General features: G+C 40.5%; 1 protein-coding gene across 2 annotated transcripts in view; it reads right to left on the bottom strand.

The window, feature by feature from the left end:
- Window positions 1-406: 406 nt before the first annotated feature.
- Window positions 407-18,745, bottom strand: part of prkcab (protein kinase C, alpha, b) — a 130,206-nt gene continuing 111,867 nt past the window's right edge. The window contains exons 9-18 of one of the 2 annotated variants that reach the window (XM_085454154.1): window positions 18,715-18,744; window positions 15,028-15,168; window positions 14,753-14,926; window positions 14,141-14,232; window positions 12,179-12,241; window positions 11,290-11,428; window positions 9,332-9,412; window positions 7,980-8,087; window positions 5,185-5,325; window positions 407-2,887 (exon numbers count right to left, since the gene is read on the bottom strand). In XM_085454154.1, coding sequence (XP_085310280.1) covers window positions 2,723-2,887; window positions 5,185-5,325; window positions 7,980-8,087; window positions 9,332-9,412; window positions 11,290-11,428; window positions 12,179-12,241; window positions 14,141-14,232; window positions 14,753-14,926; window positions 15,028-15,168; window positions 18,715-18,744 — 1,134 coding nt within the window. In that variant the 3' untranslated portion in view covers window positions 407-2,722. The remainder of the gene's footprint in view (window positions 2,888-5,184; window positions 5,326-7,979; window positions 8,088-9,331; window positions 9,413-11,289; window positions 11,429-12,178; window positions 12,242-14,140; window positions 14,233-14,752; window positions 14,927-15,027; window positions 15,169-18,714; window position 18,745) is intronic. The other variant, XM_085454155.1, reaches the window with a different exon arrangement.

Genomic DNA, 18,745 nt, shown 5'->3' with positions numbered 1-18,745 from the left:
AGTGTGTACAAAACACACAGCGATGTGAAAACAATGCGGCATAATGTCATTCATGCGCTTGCTACTTTAGGCATTTCAGCGTGAGACAAAAATACTATGAGGCAAAAGTGAGAACCAGGAAATTTACTGCAATAACTTGAGCTGTGAGTCACACTGCCCGAGTGTAGGCCTGTGGTATGCCACCGCTATTAACTCTGGCAAAGGAGAACTTAAACCATAAAATCTAAACCTAAGGTAAGAAAACAAATGAATGATATCCAGTAGGTCAAATTACCCTCCTTCAAAGCAAGAGAAAGCCTGCGTGTGCCGTTGACATGTGACATGATGTAAACGCAGATTAACACGTGACCACTAAGAGCTACGATACAGAGTTAGAAGAAAAAGTCCACAATGAAAAAGAGCGAAGGAATATTTTCATTTTCATACTTTATTTATGCACAGTATCCGTCATACCACAAATAACAGAGGAACGAGAAGAATCAGGTTAACAAAAAGCAAGGGCAGTGAAAGGAAACATACAAACATCCCTGTGGCTCTAACTGTAGCCTGTAGTGGTTCTGTACCCTGACTAGCCCAACTTATGATGATCTCTGTTAAGGGGTTGTTTTTGTTTTTAAATCCCTCTTTCAGTTCAGATTCTCAATGTGAGACATGTAAACACGCAGATTAAACGTAGAGATCTCATTTTGGTCCTGATATATGTGACAGCTGCAGGGCTTAAAAGCTGTGGTAAAAAGTCTTCCTTAATTTGGCAGTTCATTTTGAAGATTCACTGTTTTAATTTGTACATATTGGTAATTAAAACACAAACAAAAAAAACAAAACAAAAAACCCCAAAGAAATACAGAAATAAACAAACTGCTTGACGCACCTGACTGAAATCAAAAAAAGACTGTTTGGCACCGGTAAACAAAAAGCCATTAGAAGCAATTTCCACACATTTGTCTGCTTATATTTCAGCATTTTAGCCAAACAGGTCCGGCTACATGACAGCGAAACTGGGAAGAGACATGAAAGCGCACGATGCTGCTTGGACTGGGATGGTGGGGGTTTGTCTAATTCTGCGCGGTAAGGTGGGAAACTTCATGCTCCACACCAGGCATCTCTGTATTTCATGCAAGGGGTCGTTCTCATGCTTAGATCAGGCCTCGCCTCACGCATGCACACACGATATATATAAAGAATGGACGTATTTCGGCCCCGCAGGAAGGGCTCTGAAATCCTCATTAGCATTAACGTGGTTTAGTTACATAAGGAGTCAGCCCTGAGACGACCAAGGCAAGAGGGCATTCAACGGTTCCACGCACAGTAAGTGCTGCATATTCTCTATATGACACTGAGTAGAAAACAATGGATAAGTAGTGGAAATACATATAACAAGGTTTGCTGATACCAAAGCTACCAAAGATTCAGCCAAATGTTATATATCTCTTCTTAGGGCTAATCTAAACATAGAAATGTCCGAACCGTCTACGGTAATAAAAGCACATTCAGTTCGTAGTATAAAATCTGCAAGTAGCTCGTCGCTTCGAAACATATTTACATAAAAGACCCCCCAGAAACGAATAAATAAAACAAAAACACGGTCGACTCACGACAGAGGGGTTAGACGTCGCTCTGAACGTAAAAGCTGTCTTTTAAACAGAACATTAAAACAGGGACAAACCCCCTTTTTTTGTTTTTCCCAATTAGGACCCTCTCTTTAGAAGAAAATGTACGACAGTTATATAGCAACGCTGTTTATATCGTAATACTAAACTTTACAATGATACCAGACGTGTAATGCATCCTAGAGTCTACTGCTCGTACAGAGTCAGAAAATAAGCATGCAACAGAGATTTGCTTTGTGCATATGGAAAATAGCATCGTTATCATTCAAAACACTGCGACTCTTTAGCCACACTTTTCTGACCCTATAGCCACTGTAGGCAACATCTGTTGCATTGAAAAAACCTAGACAGTTTGTAACTGTAGCACAGTTTGATTCAGCTTCTCCATGTCAGGTTAGGTATACTGTAGTTTTACATGAGCTACAAAACAACAGATACAAACAGCCCCTGTTTAAGGGTTTCGGTTATTTTTTTTCACTGGGGAAAAAAAGGCCAGAGGAGGAAGAGTGGAGAAAAAAACACTACAAGGACAGCAATAGAAATGTGTTATTCCACTTCTACTTTGGCACTCATGTAACAGTATACTACCTCTTTTTTTGTTTGTTTCTTTTAGTATATAAATATAATTTACACATGTAGCAGTTCAGAAGTAGATAAAGCCGGGACAGAGCAGAAAAAATAGGTTCCGTATTTGTTGTGCATTGCAGCTCTTTGTGTGGTGACATGGGGGAAGCATGAGAGGTGGGATGAGCTGGAAAACTGATTAAATACCTAAAGAGATAGTAACTGATACTGACACATATTTGTTCACAAGGTAAAGGCTGCGGGTCTGGAAAAAGAGGCAGAGAGTTAGAATAAAAGAACATACTGTGAGATGTTTGGGAAAGCGATTCTCTTTAGATTGTACATATATGGTTTTCACACTTTGCTCCTCTCTCCTCGGTCATTTCTCGATGCGGGTGTTGATAGCTAGTAGACGGAGCACTGCGGAGGATGAATCGAGTCTGTTGACAGCGGGGTGTTTGGTTGAGACCGGAAAGAACCTGTATACAGTGACAGTCATTCTTTTTTTGTGTGGTTTTCCTTCTTTAAAATCTCCGTTCTCTCTCTCCTCATACCACGCTGTGCAGGGATGGATGGAGGAACTGAGGGTTGATGTAGGAAAAGCCGGCGAACTCGCCCTGGTCGATGTTGGCAATGACCAGCTGGTCCGGAGGGGTGAGGACGGGTTGGGTACGCGTGAAAAACTTGTCAAAGTTTTCTGCTCCTTTGCCGCACTGAAAGAGATAAATAAAAAAAAAGGGATGTCAGATGCAGAAAAGGGTCAGTTATCTTTTTGATCACCGGGCAGTAAAAAGCTGGTTAACAGTAACAGGATTGGAGTGGCATGATGAAAGGCGCTTCCTCGCTTTCGTTAGAAAGCTTCACAACAGTCCCAGGGAAGGGGTGCAGGAAAATGTCAAAGCCTGATGTGTAGCCGGGCAGATGCTGTAATTAGATTAGGAGCTAACCCTAAGCACCCACAGTGGAGGTCATTAGCATCGGTTTGTGGCCCCGCTCGGGGCTTTCATGTGTCTAAGCTGCTGAATATATATACGGTTATAGCCGTGTGTTGTGCACAGTCACGACACTTACAGGAAAATGAGATGAATTCACTCTGAATGAATAATCCACAACAAAAACAAACCTGTAGTGCATTTCAGAGCCTGCTGTTCCCAACGCATTTTCCTCAGGAGACATATCAGCATGTGAGGCATTTTCAGCTTCTTCTATAATATTACAGAAGCCAAACCATAAAGGCTCAGATGGAGGCTTTGTTTGGCAGTCCCTTCAGACCAATTAATGACACAGTGTACAAGATCACAACTGTGATACACCGCATAGCCCCCTGAATGGATGGATCTGCTTTTAGCAGTGTTTTCCTCCCCCTTGTGTGAGGAGAGGCAGACACATCCGCTGTGCAACCCGGCATCTATCAGGGCCTTTGTGTGGAAGTGAAGGGGAACTCTGCTCTTGGAGAGCTATTTTTAATCATTGGTGGCAGCGGTTGTGTTGCTTCAAGCGCTGTAGGCAGCGAGGGGATGGAGCACGTGGGGGTCCGCAAACAGAGAATGGAGCGTTTGTGGTGACAGCAGGATGTTTAGGTGTCAGCAGCAGGCAGCGGGGCAGGTGGCTGCAGCTGGGATGCAGCCTTCAGTTCTTCAGAGTGCATATAAACCACAACACCAGCTGGAGGTGAACGAGAATACAAACAAAAGACGAGTGTTTGTTTTTTATGTTTGTGTTCTTTAGAATTGTTTAGGTCCCACTTTGCATGATTTATTTGAATTTATTGTTTTTTTGTGGGGCTTTTTTGCCGAAAGGTGAATAAACCCCCAATAAATAATTTAACGTTGCTGCTTTACGATCATTTGTGATATTATACTAGACCATGTAAACACCAATCAAATCTTTCTGCATCTGGAAATATTCACCTGAAGGAACAGATTTCACGAAATGCAACATAGAAACAAAAAAATACAACAAAAGGTGTTTTTTCCGTTTAGCTCAGCTGGAGCCATGTATTGATAAAAAGAAGCTGAGGCAAAGATGAAATGATAGAACGTGTCACTAAATGCACAAAAAAATATATGTTTTAAAAAAGCACCAAACAAACTAATTCACCTCCAAGTATGTGTTGAATTCATAAAATTCTACTAACACATAAAATCACATAATAAGTAATTATCCGGGAAATTTCCAGAATAAAACAAAAATATATTAACGCATTAGTGCCAAATATTATAGGAAGGATTAAGCAAACTGACAGTGCAGGTTGTATTTCTGGGCTTTTTCACTCATTTTCAGTGATGTCCTTGTACCCGAACATTTTCAGGGGAATATTTTTAATTTTTTAATCCATTTAACTTTGACCTATAAATGATTTAAGTGTTAAAAACGGGCATCTAACTCAATGAACGAAGCAGTGTTTTGTTTACACATTACAGACAATTTGGAAGATAATTCATTTTAAATGTAAATCAGTAGCATCCAGGCTTACTTTTCCAAACTTTTGGTTCAAATCATCGCCAATATGCATGGAGGAGGTCAGGATGGAGTGGCTGCATTTCAGCCAGCGATGTTGGGAATTTTGTCAAAATTGTTCAAATTATTAATTTTTGATGCACTATGCAATGCAAATCTGAGAAGCAGAAGAAGCGTGGGATCATCTTGACAGAGAACAGAACAAAAGGCAGCCAACATTCAAAGAAAAGCTTTGAATGTCTTTCAAGAAGCCTCGAGAACTATTCCTGAAGACTAATGAAAGGAATGACAAGAAAGCTGAGAGTTCAGACTATGTTTAAGAATAAAGGTGGTCAAACCAAATGTTGACTTTCAAGGTCGTTAGAATTACACAAATTCTTTCTTAGCCTTATATACAGGATTTTCATGCATGTTTGTATATTTTATTAGTTGCAACTATTTCCAATTTTCCTAGTAAAATATAAAGAGATGAGGGGTGGTTTAAGACTTTTGCACAGCACAGCTTCAGTGTTGTTCTTTCATGTTGGAAGCACACTCAGCCTCCACTCACCACTTTGGGTTTAAATGGTGGCTGGATCTCTCTGTTGGCCAGGCGCTCCCAGTCGATGCGTCTGAAGAAGGCCTGCTCTCTGATGTCTCTCTCACCCTCCAGGCCACAGCCGAGACGCTTTGAGGGGTGCTTGGTCATCAGCTGGTGACAAACGGAGGAAGAAAAAGAAGAGATGGAGGCAGCTTGAGGGGAAGAAGGTAAAAATAGGACAGCAGGAGGACTGTGAAAGGATCTTAAAAACGTAAATATAGAAATGGCATATTTTGAATCCTTGCTTCCATCGGCAACATTATGCAGAGCCAGACTGACACTCAACCAGCTTATATATAGTTACAAGCAATCACGCCACCTTTTCATCGCTGCTTTTTTTTTTCTGAATCAACAGCCGCTTTTAATTTCAACTGTGAATCATTTGTTGCAAATGAAATGTGAAGAAAACAATAAGAGGGGTCAGGATAGTCTCTCTCGTCAGCGGCTCTGAGACGATGAAAGATATTTATAGTGGCGGGACGCAGCCACAGGATGTAATATCATAATAAATGAAGGCGGGTGTGTTATTAAAAACTCAATCAGACTGCGCTTGAATCTTAATAGAATTGTCTCCGGTTTCTAAATTTGCTGTGAAAACTCATTTCCATGTTGGTAAACAATCATAATAATGACGACCTTGATGCCAACTTGACTGTGATGATGTCAAAGTCCCCAGATGTGAGAAAAAACCCCAGGTGGTCACTAAATAAAGGGTTAGTGTTGAAAGCCATGGAAATCGGTGATTTGGTGCATTTTTCCACATAAATGTTAGTGTGAAAATTTTTTTCCTGCTACAGTGAAGCAGCATATTCTTAAAAAGGATCCTTAAAAATGACTGGTAATATTTATAATGTATTTACATCACTGTGGGCCGTGTTGCTAGGCAATCGAGCACAAGTCGGATTGCTTCTAGTCACCGATTTAAGAAAATGCAAAAAAGGTTAAAAGTAGCTTAAAGTTGCTTGTTTGGTGTAACAGTGTGTGTCTGGTTCGAGAAACAAACCCTGACGATGACAAGTTGTACTGCTGTTACCAAAACTGGTCCAAACTGGGAGTCATTTTCCAGGCGTGGAGGGTGTAATGAAAAACATGGGACACATTTGCTGTTGCAGTGTTCTGTCTCTACAGTTTTTTATTGCACTTTTATCAAAGTGCAATAAAAAACTGACTGGAGATCCCATGAGGAAGAGCATCTAAAGCAATGTTTTTTTTAGCTACAACATGCTTGTACCATATTGGATCCCCTTTTGCTTTAATTCTTTGTCGCATAGATTCAAAAAGGTGTTGGAAACACTTTCGTGTTGACATGATGGTATCACCCAGTTGCTGCAGATTTGTCGGCTGCACATGCTTGACGAGAATCTACCGTTTCACCACATCCCAAAGATGCTCTACTGGATTGAGATCTGGTGACGGTGGGGGTCATTTCAGTACATTGCATATATTGTCATGTTCAAGATTATTTGAGCTTTGTGACATGGCACCACCACGTTGGTGGAAGCGGTTTTTCAGGTAGTACTCAGGTGTGGCGTTTAAAAGATGCTCAGCTGAAACTAAGGTGGAAGAGTGTACTAGGAAAAATATCCCCCTCACCGCTATATCACCACCAGCAGGCGGAATCACCAATAAAGCAGGATGAATCAAGGCTTTCTTGTTGTTTATATCAAACTCTGAGCCTAATATCAGAATAGTGCAGCAGAAACTGAGACTCAGACCAAGCAACAGTAACAAGCTGTACCCTTCATATTTTTTGTTGACAGGAGTGGAACACGATGTAGTCGTCTGCTACAAGTTTCAACACGTTGCACATTCAGAGATGTTTTTCTGCAGCTTTTGAAGTAGCTTGAGTCTAACGAATGACTATTTCAGTCATTGCTCACAGGATATTTTCTCTTTTTCTCTGTAAATCTACATTTCTAAATGCTCTGAGTTAATGCCATGTTATTGCTGATTAGGTATTCCTGTTAATGAGCAGTTAATGAAGTGGTTAGTGAGTTAAATCTGCAATAACTGTACAATGCTATCACGTCAATATGGACCAAAATCTGTGAGGAATGTTTCCAGGATCTTGATGAATCTATGACATGAAGAAATAAGGCAGCTCAGAAAAGGAGGTCCAATTTCTGTTTTCTAGTTTGATCACTCATGTCTGACATGCCTCTGATGTTCAGTGTTTGGGTTCTCAGCAGCACGTAACACCAACTTAGAGCGGATAAAAATAATAATACTATACACTAACTACGATAACTATAAGTGTCCAGTAAGTATGTCTACAATGGCAGCAAACAAGTAATTACTGTATAGCAGCTGCTCCAGGGTAGAGCAGTGGACTCTCTGAGAGCAACGTTTGAGCTTAAGGGGTTAAAAGCTTTTGTGTCCAACAGATCAGACAGGATTCTTTGTTTCATGATTTGAGCTTTGATAAATATAACATAATATTTTTTCATTAAATCATACCCGACTCTTGCACACGACAGCTACTGAAACCAGCTTTCTGTTATATCCTATATCATTATACCCTGGAGGTTCAGCTACCAGTAGCAGAGCGGTGTCCTGTGAAGTGAGATTAATGACTTACCGAGCTGTGTCGAGCTTAAAGCCAGAGTTTTCTGTGGCTCTACCTGGCTAAACCTTTTTACTGTGGATCTGGTACTAATTGAATCTCAAGCCTTCTGCTCAAGGAGTTCTCTTAACAAATAAACAGATTTAGCAAAGAAGCAGGAGCCTTTTATCTGAAGTCCTTTGGCCTTTTACACAATACTTACTCCTTTGCAGATGGACACAGCTTCTTTAGACATGGACTTGGGGTAGGACACATTGTGCTCCATGATAGACTGGAAGAGCTCGTCCTCGTCTTCTCCATCAAACGGCGGCTGAAGAGAACAGAAGCAGTGTCGGAGAGTTCAGACAAAAGATGATGATGATGATGATGATGATGATGATGATGATGATGATGATGATGATGATGATAATGAAGATGACGATTTGCAGCTTGTTATGTGGAAGACACTTAGGCGGCAACTCTGGCAGGTGAAGGTGATTCGCTGTGGTGTTAAGTGTGTTATGAGGCGTTGCTATCTCTGTAAGCTGTTGTTGTACTTACGGTTCCTGTGTGGTTCACTCCAGGTTACTCAAAGCAGCGACACGTCTTATGAGCGGTAAACAAACAGCAAATCCTGGTATAACAGTTTATGTGATTGTTTTCAAGCATGAACCACCTAAACTAAGAAAAATGTCTTCCTCCAGACTGTTGCCTGGAAACTGGAAACCTTTTATTCACACCTTAAGTATCTGAGCCAAGGTAACTTGCGATTTCTTTTTCCAAGGACACACACTGGTTATAATAATAAGACGAAATATTGCAGTGCTTTGCTGCAGTCACTTTTAATCTTCAATCAAAACCAAACTATTCACAGAGATATTGTGAGGCTTCTCACTATTCTCTTTCATTTCTGAGCATTGGGAAGATAATTACTTGTCATTCCCCCTGTCTCTCTTTTTCTTCAACAAATTGCTCGTCTTTCATTAATACAGCTGGAGCCACTTCAGCTAGCTGCTGTTTCCGTCATCAGTTAATCTGATTACTATGCTAGCCGATCTTAATTAATGAATTTTCATCTAAAATGTCAGAATATAGAGAAGGAGAAAATGCCCCACAGTTTCCTAGAGATTGAAGGCACATCTCGAAATCTCTTTGTTTAAAGCAGATGGTCAGTGGCGTAGTACAGGAGCTCATCGGGCTCATCATGCCTCAAAACTCACAGGTTACTATAATGTGTGGAGTAAAGAAAGAAAGTGATAAGCTTTGTTGCTTTGTGGGAAGAAAAAACTCTGGAAACTCTGGCAGAACCAGGAGGAGGGTCAGCCATGTGTTCCATCCAAAGTGGGATGGATGCTAGCTTTCCTAACAAGACCAGGTTTTCCAGGGGAACAGCCAATAAGACTTCAAGAAATCAGAGATCCAAATGACTGCAGGAAACGCTTTGAATGCAGGCTGTGCTTGAGTGGCAGCTAATATTAAAATGTGAGCTATATCTGATTAACTTGCAACAGGTTTAAGCACAATTTTAAGAATACATTTGTAAGTACAACTGGTGCATGAAAAACAACGCATTACCTGTCCTGCCAGCATCTCGTACAGAAGAACTCCATAGGCCCACCAGTCCACTGATTTCCCATAAGGCTGGTATGCTATAATCTGAAAGTAATGAGAAAAGAAAATATATTCAAAAAGTGGAATAACTGTGAGGGCATGAAGCAACAACATCCCTGCTGTCAAAATCCTTTTCTAACCTGCCTTTATTCTGTCACTGCTGCTCGACTCTGTGCAGAAAAAGGTGACGACTGCAGTGTTGTACTGTATGCAACCAAAGGCAGACACAGTGAACGTATCAGAGAAAAGTGAACAAGCAAATCAACCACCATTAAACACATTCAGCTATTCCGAGCTTCCATAACAAAAGCGTTTTCTCCTACCATCCAATTTGCCATCCCACAACTGCCTCTCACACACAGACTACACACGCGAAATGATAATCACGGAGACGCAAAAGCAACGCGCTAAAGCACAGCTGCACACAAACGCAGCAATTTATGCAGCTCCCAAAGTTATAATTTGTAGCTTGGCTTTCTTGGGAGATAAACCCACAGCCATGCGAGGTGCAAATGTTTACATCTTTCTCTGGATTCATTAACTTAAGAAAAAAAAATACAGTTTAGAGTTAAAGCCTTGTCAATCTCTGTCAATGTTCCTGCATATTTAATGATTTAGAAAGTTATTAATATGTGGTGTTATTTTAGCAGGTGGAGTAGTAGTCAGGAAGTTTAAAAAAAAGAAAACGACTAAGAGTAAGGGCTTCCCTCACCTCCCACCTGGGAGATGCTCCCCTCTGAATCATTGCAGACAGATTGTATATATACGTATATATGCGTATGCATGCACATAATACTAAACACATAATCACACATTTCATCACCCTGAGTGACTCATCTCCTCCTTTTACTCTTAACTCTATTTCTGTTCCTTTTATTAGTGATCTGAAGTCTTTCTCTTTCCGAGCATCCACCCACAAATAATATTTTCTTTGAGCATCTGATTTCATGAGCCTCAGAGCAGCTCCGGTGCTCCTTGTCGTGATGAGTGTGAGTGGTTAAAAAAAAGAAAGTGATTAAAAAAAAAGCCCATCACAGATCACTTAAACGACTCTCACAGGCTTGAGAGATGTCTTGATATCCAAGAAACTTCAAACCATAACGGTGACATGAAGGCACACACCCACATCTTTCTGTTCATTTATTCACACTTTTTAAAAAGCCTGGGCTGACTTTTTAACACATTATTACTCCAATGGTTTCAATCTTTCTCCATAATTCACTATAAGCTCTGTTGGATTCCACAATTCGGTGTTTTTATGCACTCATGAAAGACTTCCAAGGTCTGTTTTTAGAAAAATGAACATTTGAAGTGTTTATATGCACTAAATTTATAAATTGTAAAGTTTTTATGGATTCTTTTTAAACTGTTATATTACTAGTATGGTTAATCTGTGGTGGGCAAAATTAAGTTACATTAAGTTATCAGTGCTAATTTTTTTATTTGTTATCAGAATAGGGAGCTTTTAATTTCATTAATTTGCACATACACAGGTAGAATAATTAAATTCATTCTCCAACCAGCTTGGTCTCACACTGTCCACAGAAACATCGGCTTAAAGCAGCTTGCATGGCTTTATAGGTAATCTGTTTCAAAGCAGGCCTATAGTGCAGTACATGGTAAAAGATATGTTCCCCCTCCACCTAACTACTGTTCTCTTTTTTCAAAGTAGAAATCAAATTTAAAACAGTAAAAATCTCATTTTTCGTTCTACGATTTCAGTCACTGTAATGAAAATGCAAAGTTCAAGTACTGGACAATCAGAAAGACCGACAAAACTCCATTACATTACAGTATTAAACCAATAAGAAAGTCCCCAAAGAACCTGCACAGTAGTAATGTCGTCTTTGTTTTGTTACTCTCATTGTAATCCCTGGGTTTTGTTTTGTTTTGTTGTTGTTTTTTTGTTGCAGACATCTCACCTCCGGTGCGATGTAGTCTGGGGTGCCGCAGAAAGTGCGCGTGGTCATTCCTTCGTACATGTTTTCCTTACACATGCCAAAGTCTGCTATCTTGATGTGGCCCTCGTAGTCCAGCATCACATTGTCGAGCTTCAGATCCCTGCAGCAGAGGCGGCATTTGTGTGAGTGCATTTGTGACTCCTTTAATACTTCTTACATGCGGCTAAGCCAATATTTCTGCACCGTCTCTGAGCAGTTTATCTGCCTGCGGCGTACATCATACACTGAGTAATAAGCAGTAATTTCTAGGTCTGAAATTATTTTCCCATCAGCTTTTTATCTCTATGCTGTCGTTGCTCTTACAATTCAGCCCGCATCTCTGCTTGTGTTTTATGTCTCGATTCTTCATTTTCCTCCCCACCCCCGGCCTTCTGGCGGTTACGTCTGTCACATACTAGACTCTGTATGTCAAGCAGAGCGCTACTCGCATATGAAGAATGAACGTGAGCATTTGGCTGAAGTACTGAAAAGGAGCGGGGTGACCTTGGCCTCCTTCAATCACATTTTTTTTTTTAGAATTGAGTGATCAGTATGGATGTAATACTGTGGCTTAGGGAAAGACTGACGATCAAGGCATAGCTACATGTCCATTTTAATCTCTTTGTTTAGGGGCTCAGGAGATAGTGCGGGTTATCTACTAACAGGATGGTCAATGATTAAATCCTCGGCTCCTTCCTGATTATCACTGGGAAAGACACTGAACCACAGGTTGGGCCCGGTGAGTCAATCGTCTGTGCGAATGTGTGTCTGAAGAGGCGATTGAGGCTTGCAGTAAAAAAGTGCTCGAGTGTTAAAATTAAATGCAGTTAGTGATGAAACATCATGACAAGCATCAACACCTGTCACCCACCTGTAGATGATCCCCTTTCGGTGCAAGAAAAACAAACCGACAGCAATCTCTGCGGCATAAAACCTGCAAAATTGAAAAACAGACATAATATACGAGCCATAAAATAGGCTGTATATCTTCCCAAAAGAAAACTGTCTGGGAATATATTAAAGGTTCCCTTTCCCTTTCCCTAAAGAATAATAAATTACAAATCATGGTGACCTGACACTATGAGCAAGCCAGAGTGTGTCACTGAGGGAAAATGCACCAAATAAAAACTTTCAGCTGGGGTTTGTAATGCGTCTTTTCAGCAGACGGTGCTTCGTGTTGTAGATTGTCATTTTTTGTTGCGTTCTTTTTCGCTCTCTTCTGAAAGTAGGCTGTTATATTTCTTGACACCTATTTGACAAGTCTGCTCTGATGGACAGAATGAAAAGAGTTGAAATTACAGAGAAGTGCTTCCTGTGATGGGCGTAGAAAGTATGACTAGCAGCAGTGTGGAGACCACAGATCATGGAGTGTCAATGAAATCCAGCGACAGCAGAGGCAAGCAAAATAACTATTAACCACTTGAAGTGGGGGAGTTAAACTCGTCTCAGCTACGACACGGGTGAAGAATGAAGCATCGCGTTGACTGACGTTTAGTGGAGCTATAAATACCCACGCAACTGAACCAACCGTCAGGTGCAAAGCAGTGTGTAACCAGGTAGACGGGGCTTTAGTCACACTCATATTGTGACAGGAAAGGTGAATGAATGAAAGGTAGTAGTGCTTTTTTCCCCTTGTTGCAGGAATGCACTGATCCAGCGTTTTCAGTTACAATCTGATTCGATATCTGCTGACGCAGAGCCTTCTTCAAGTTTTGGGCGTCAGTACAACAGATCATCTGCCTCCATCTCACCCTAACCCCAGCATCCTCCTCACAGCAACCCTCTGCAAGTCCTCCTTCACTCCATTCATCAGTCTTCTCTGTTGTCTTCCTTATTTCCTCATGCCTGGCAGCTTTATCTTCAACATCCTTCGTCCTGTATATCCACTATCCCTCCTCTGCACATTTGCAAACCTTCTCAGCTTTGCCTCTCTAACCAAATTTCTGTTGCTCTGATCGTTCTGATATACTCATTCCTAATCCTGATCTCCCTTGACGAAAATCTTATTAAGTACCGATCCCAAAATTGAATTAATAAGCCCTAGTCCCCATTGTGAGGAACAGAACGGGAATTATTTTTAAATGTTAAAGGCAGCATTGGGTCCAACTTAAACATGGCCCGAGTTCACAAATTAACTGTTGCAAATAAAAAACAAGTAGGAAGAGAAATTTACTGAACTGCTTTTGTGTTACCAAGACGATGACAGACAAGGCAATCAAAATACATGGAGCCATGCAAATAAAAGCTTATGCAAGAGGATGCACTTTCCCAACGTAGCCACAATAGCTCGTTTTTCAGCCAAAATAAGCTGTTTCTCTTAAGTTCTCTACAAGTATTACCTGTTTACTTTTCTTACTCAAGAAATAAGCTGCCTGTGTAGGTGATACTGCATGTCCAGGCTTCGTCCTCACTCATCTCCCTCCACGCTACATGACATCATAGAACTGAACTGGATAGATAGGGTCATACATCAGCTTAGAGTCACCAGTACAAATACCAGATTGGTGCATCCTGAATACTCAGACACCACTGGCCCATGAGCTGCACCGAGACTCTCTGTTTTCAGCCTTTTATCTAGCATAATCATATTGTTATATTTAAAATATAACATATCTTAGAATCACCTAAAAATAATGTTATTTCAATATGATTTTCCTCTTAATTTGACACTCATCTTGTCAATATGTACCAGGTTAAAAGGAATACTATAGTTCACACATTACTCTACTATAGTACTGGGCATCATTACTGTAAGTATGTGTACTTTTAAATAACTTGACGTGACTATAAAACATGTAAGCTGCCTGCAGGATATCAACATCAACATCCTTACACAGCCTGTGGCTCCTTAAACTTGCCCATACGCTGGATATGATACATGAGGTCTCCTCCGTTAATGTACTCCATCACAAAGTACAACCGATCCTACACACACACAAAAAAAGAAGAAAAAAAAATTAGTTATTGTCCACGATTACATAAAGATAAACACCTCACACTGTGAATCTGTGCAGATATAATATTCAGTGTCTAAAAGTCTACAGCCATATATCTTAGAGTTACAGTATAATTCAGACTGAATACATTCTTCTATTAAAGCCTGCTGTACAGATTATAGATCTATATTATAGGACACAAAGGTTTGATCATTAAATATAATTTTATTTAAGGACTTCTTGAGTCACCCGGTCTACGCACAGAGTTGACGTCATACAGGAGGACTTTGTATTCAAAGGGTGGTCTCAGTTCAGTTTCAATTTTCTCTGCAGGAGCACCGTTCAAATAAATGTAAGTAGGAAAAGCAAATATAGACGTAATGACAGACACACACAATAGGACACACAGATTGAGCACTAAGTAACGGCTCCCTTTGTAAATTAAACGGATATTTTTGGAAGTGTGATTAAAAACTTTGACGTCAGCAGGGGCTGAAGTTTCTACACACCACTGTCTGGAAGCAGGAGTGGAGCTGCGTGAGGAAGGGCGGTTTGTCTCTCAGGGCCAAGACTCTCTTCTCCACCATTGTACATTCGACGTCATCGTCCTGGATCACGACATCTTTCTTCAGGATCTTTATAGCGTACAGCTCCTCCGTCGACTTCATCTCAGCCAGCATCACCTGCAACGGGGGGAGACGCCAAGAGCCAAAGCCACCATAAGACAAAGATTAAAAAAAAATCAAGCAAATGAAAAAGCACAGGAGCATCTATTTTCTCTCACCTTGCCGAAGCTGCCCTTCCCGAGCAGAGCCAGGAAGTTGAAGTCATTGAGTCGGACCCGGTCCATATTCCCTGACGGGAAGCTGAACCGCCGGTGGTCTGATGGCGTGATCACTTTCTTACCGTGTCCCAGCTTTGCTTTCTGCAAAGACAGACGTGTGTTAGGATACAGACTGCATTCACTCACGTGCCAAATAGAGTCAAATTAGAGTTTGAGCGTGGATAAGGTTTGCACATTTTTGTTCTGTGCTTCAGATTTTGTTTTTGCTTATAAATAACTGTAAGCATGATCCCAGCAAAGTTAAAGAAAAGAACTTAATCACCACCACCTTAATTTGTGACAGTCAAGAGGATGAAGGAAGTATACATGCCACCCGTTGCTGTTGTTTTCCAGTTTATGATAAGATATAAAAATCAGAAAACCATACTGTAACAACTCACAATGTAATACCAACAAAAACATGTCAAAATGTGATAAAAATATCTTTCGGAATGTTTGAAAATGCAACAAATTCTAATAAATTATGGTCAACGTGACAGTTCTTTACACGAAAGCATGCTGTAACATATTTACACCTCATTTAAGGTTACATTTTACAAATGGAGTTTTCGTGATTTGTTACATTTTCAATCTCTCTGGAGATATTTTAAAATGTTTCGCATGCTGACAATCACATTAATGCATGGGAGTTGCTTCTGTAATTGTTAGTTATTACATTGTGATATCGTTACAAAGAACAATGACAGACACATGCATCCATACAAAAAAAAAAAGAAAAGAAAAACAGGTTTGCTGCATAATCACAAGAAAATATAAAGTCAAGCTTGTTTAATCCTTCCAGAGCCGACAGTAATCAGCATCTAATTTTTTTCTGGCACGCGTGGCAGTTTCTTTGTTATATTCAAACATCCTCGGTTATTCAGCGAGATCTCACTACTGGTGCATTTTGGGAAACTGTCTGGTGGACAGTCAGCGGGGGTTGCCAGTGTTGTGAGGATCCCTGTTGTTATAATCACTGCTCTGCTGAGCGTCTTTGAACAAAAAAAAAGGGGCAATTAGGACCCTGCCAGCTCCCATCACGGGTCCAGCGGTTGTCTGTTTCTGTCAGATGGAGCACACAAAAAACAACAACAAAAAGAAAAACATACAACCAGTGTGAGCCACGAGAGCTGTTTCCAGGACAACCGTTTCTCTACTCTTTACTAAATGTGACGGTATACTTCACTTAATACTTATCACATATTTATTGGACTCGGGTCACGTGGTTTTATGCGTACATCTGGTTAGGTCAGTGAGCAGCTGATTATTCTAAACATTAAGTAGGTATGTCAGTAAACAAGCAGGGCGGGATGAGTGATTTTCATTTTGACCCTGAGTGCCGCCTGATCCACTAATTCACTGCGGTTAATGAATTTCACCTGACAGTCCAAGTGTAATTGAGGTGGAGAGGAGACAACTGTGATGAAAATGAACTGACCAGATATTTGCAGGAGTGCGCAAAAGCGCGGGAGACAGGAAAAATCTAAATAAACAGCAGTCTACAGTCAGCGTGACCACACTCGAGGTTCCCTAGGGTGGTAACTCCACAGCTGAGGTCAGCTCACAGCAGCTCACAGTGCAGGCCAGAGTACAGGCCATATTTAATTTGGAGTTAAAATCTCCCTTTAATTCAATTTTAGGTGTTACAGGCCTAAAAAAAATGTGGAAACAAAAATATGAGATAAAAAATGATGGTTTTATTTTGAAATTGCACACGAAATTGTTTTATGTTGCTAGGTAGATCTGACATGCCGCATTGCTGCTGCTCTTTTTATTAAATAGTAACACATTTGAATAAGACGGTAAACACTAGGTCGTGCTGTTGATTGCAACTGAAGTTCAGCTTCCACCGCTTGCTCCACTGATACCCTTACCTTGGAAGGACACCTAGTGGTCATTCCTCAAACACAAAACTGCACCTATCTAACATGGACCAGCTGCCGGTATATAGCGTATAAAAGAAACCGGCACGTCTCCAACACAAGCACTCACACAATATCGACACAAAGATGCTGTGGCCACACAAAAGTTAGGCAAACCGTTACAAAGCAGCCACTCACTGGTCTCTTAATAAATCTAGGACTGCCACTGTGTTGAGGGATCTGGCATGTGTGAGTGTTCATCAGTGCCTCATATTTTAACATTTAGACCCTTGACTAAAGAGACACTAATAATAAAACTAATTGGAAAGTCTGCCTTTGGGGTTTGTGCCAGTATCTTTCTCAAAAAGACTTAAGAAAACATCATGGATTGGACTTAAAGGTGTTAATCTTGTCTTACAGAGCCTCTCGGTAAACTTCTCTGTGCTCCATAAGTTTACAACAGAGGGACAGACGACAGACTGCTGTCTGCTGTTTGTGTATTAGAAGATATGAGGGACATAAGCTAAAGAGTGTACACGCGGCATCTTTATAATCATAATGAAACTGTTAAAGACTAAAAACACAAAAAGAATTTAAGTCATTCGCTTTCTTTGTTCTTTTATTTTTCATGTTGCTTAAATGTTTTTGAACCTCCTGCATGAAAGATGAAGATGTTGCAGTCAGTTTGGAGCACTTTCTGTAGTTCAGAGATTTTTTATTCTTCTGAGTCATTCTATATATAGCTAATGTCATGTTTTAGCAATCTGAGTTACACAGATCAAGCAGATACTTACCAACATAGTGCTCTGTCTACTTTGCCTTGTGTCCTGTGTTAAGTTTTACAGAGAAACAGAAAACAACTGGAAACAGCAGGCTTTGCTGATTAAAACCGCCCAGTAGATCACTGGCACCAATCATTCCAGTATTAGAGATACTAGCGAGCTGTCTGCACAAAGCCCGTAAGTAATACAGAAGCATCTGCTGCAGCGCTACCAGACTTCAGAGCAGTTTCTTTCCTCAAGCTTCTGATGCTACCGAATCCATCCTCCCGAGGTCAAGATGAAAAATGCCTTCTGTTTTTAAAATTATTCATTCTTTCTTTTATTTATTGATTTATTTGTCTAGTGGCACGAAGGTTCTACATCTACAATTTTGATGTAAAACCCTGGCAGGAATTCATCTATCGTTTTGAATATATTTGTGCACAAAACAAGGATTGTGGATTTTGTCCTTGACACTGGAATAAAAAAGGGGGGATGCATTAATGGGTGGCGTCAGCGGGTGGAGGAATGTTTACTGCAAGCAGAACCCTTCTTTTTTTCCACTGCTTGTACCTGACTATTGCTTTAACACAGGCTTGAAAAATTGCGAGCCACTCCTCTGCAGCCATTTGCAAGTGCTGCAAATGTCAGACTTTGCTGATGTGACCTTCAATGCGAACACACCAGGAGTTGTGAAAACCTCAAAATGTGTCATTCATTCATCGTAATGTGTGGTTCGTTTTACTTTATGCTTACATGTGATTATGAGCCTGAGACAAGGAGAGAGTATAAGAGTGCTCGAGAGGAGTTAGAGAAAGAAGACAATTTATTACAAAGGGTCTGTAACAGCAAGCAAATTGGGCTGATTCAACTGTGTGCTGTTGAAAGCCATTGTTAGTAAATCAGATTGATTTGTGGAATCCCAGCAGAGATTCACAAACAATCCTAATTCGGTAAGTAAATTAAGTGCGAGGCAAGCTACAAGTGAGAGAAAAAAAATTAGATGAAGCAGGCAGGGGAGCTACCTTCAGATAGTGGATATTTAACTGGCAGTCC

This window comes from Copadichromis virginalis, linkage group LG4, assembly GCF_057382275.1.
Source record: "Copadichromis virginalis isolate Kocher_CV1m ecotype Utaka linkage group LG4, C_Virginalis_male_GT1.1, whole genome shotgun sequence".
Classification (NCBI taxonomy): Eukaryota; Metazoa; Chordata; class Actinopteri; order Cichliformes; family Cichlidae; genus Copadichromis; species Copadichromis virginalis.
The sequence above is the reverse complement of the archived record's forward strand: the minus strand, read 5'-3'. Positions and strand labels throughout refer to the sequence as shown.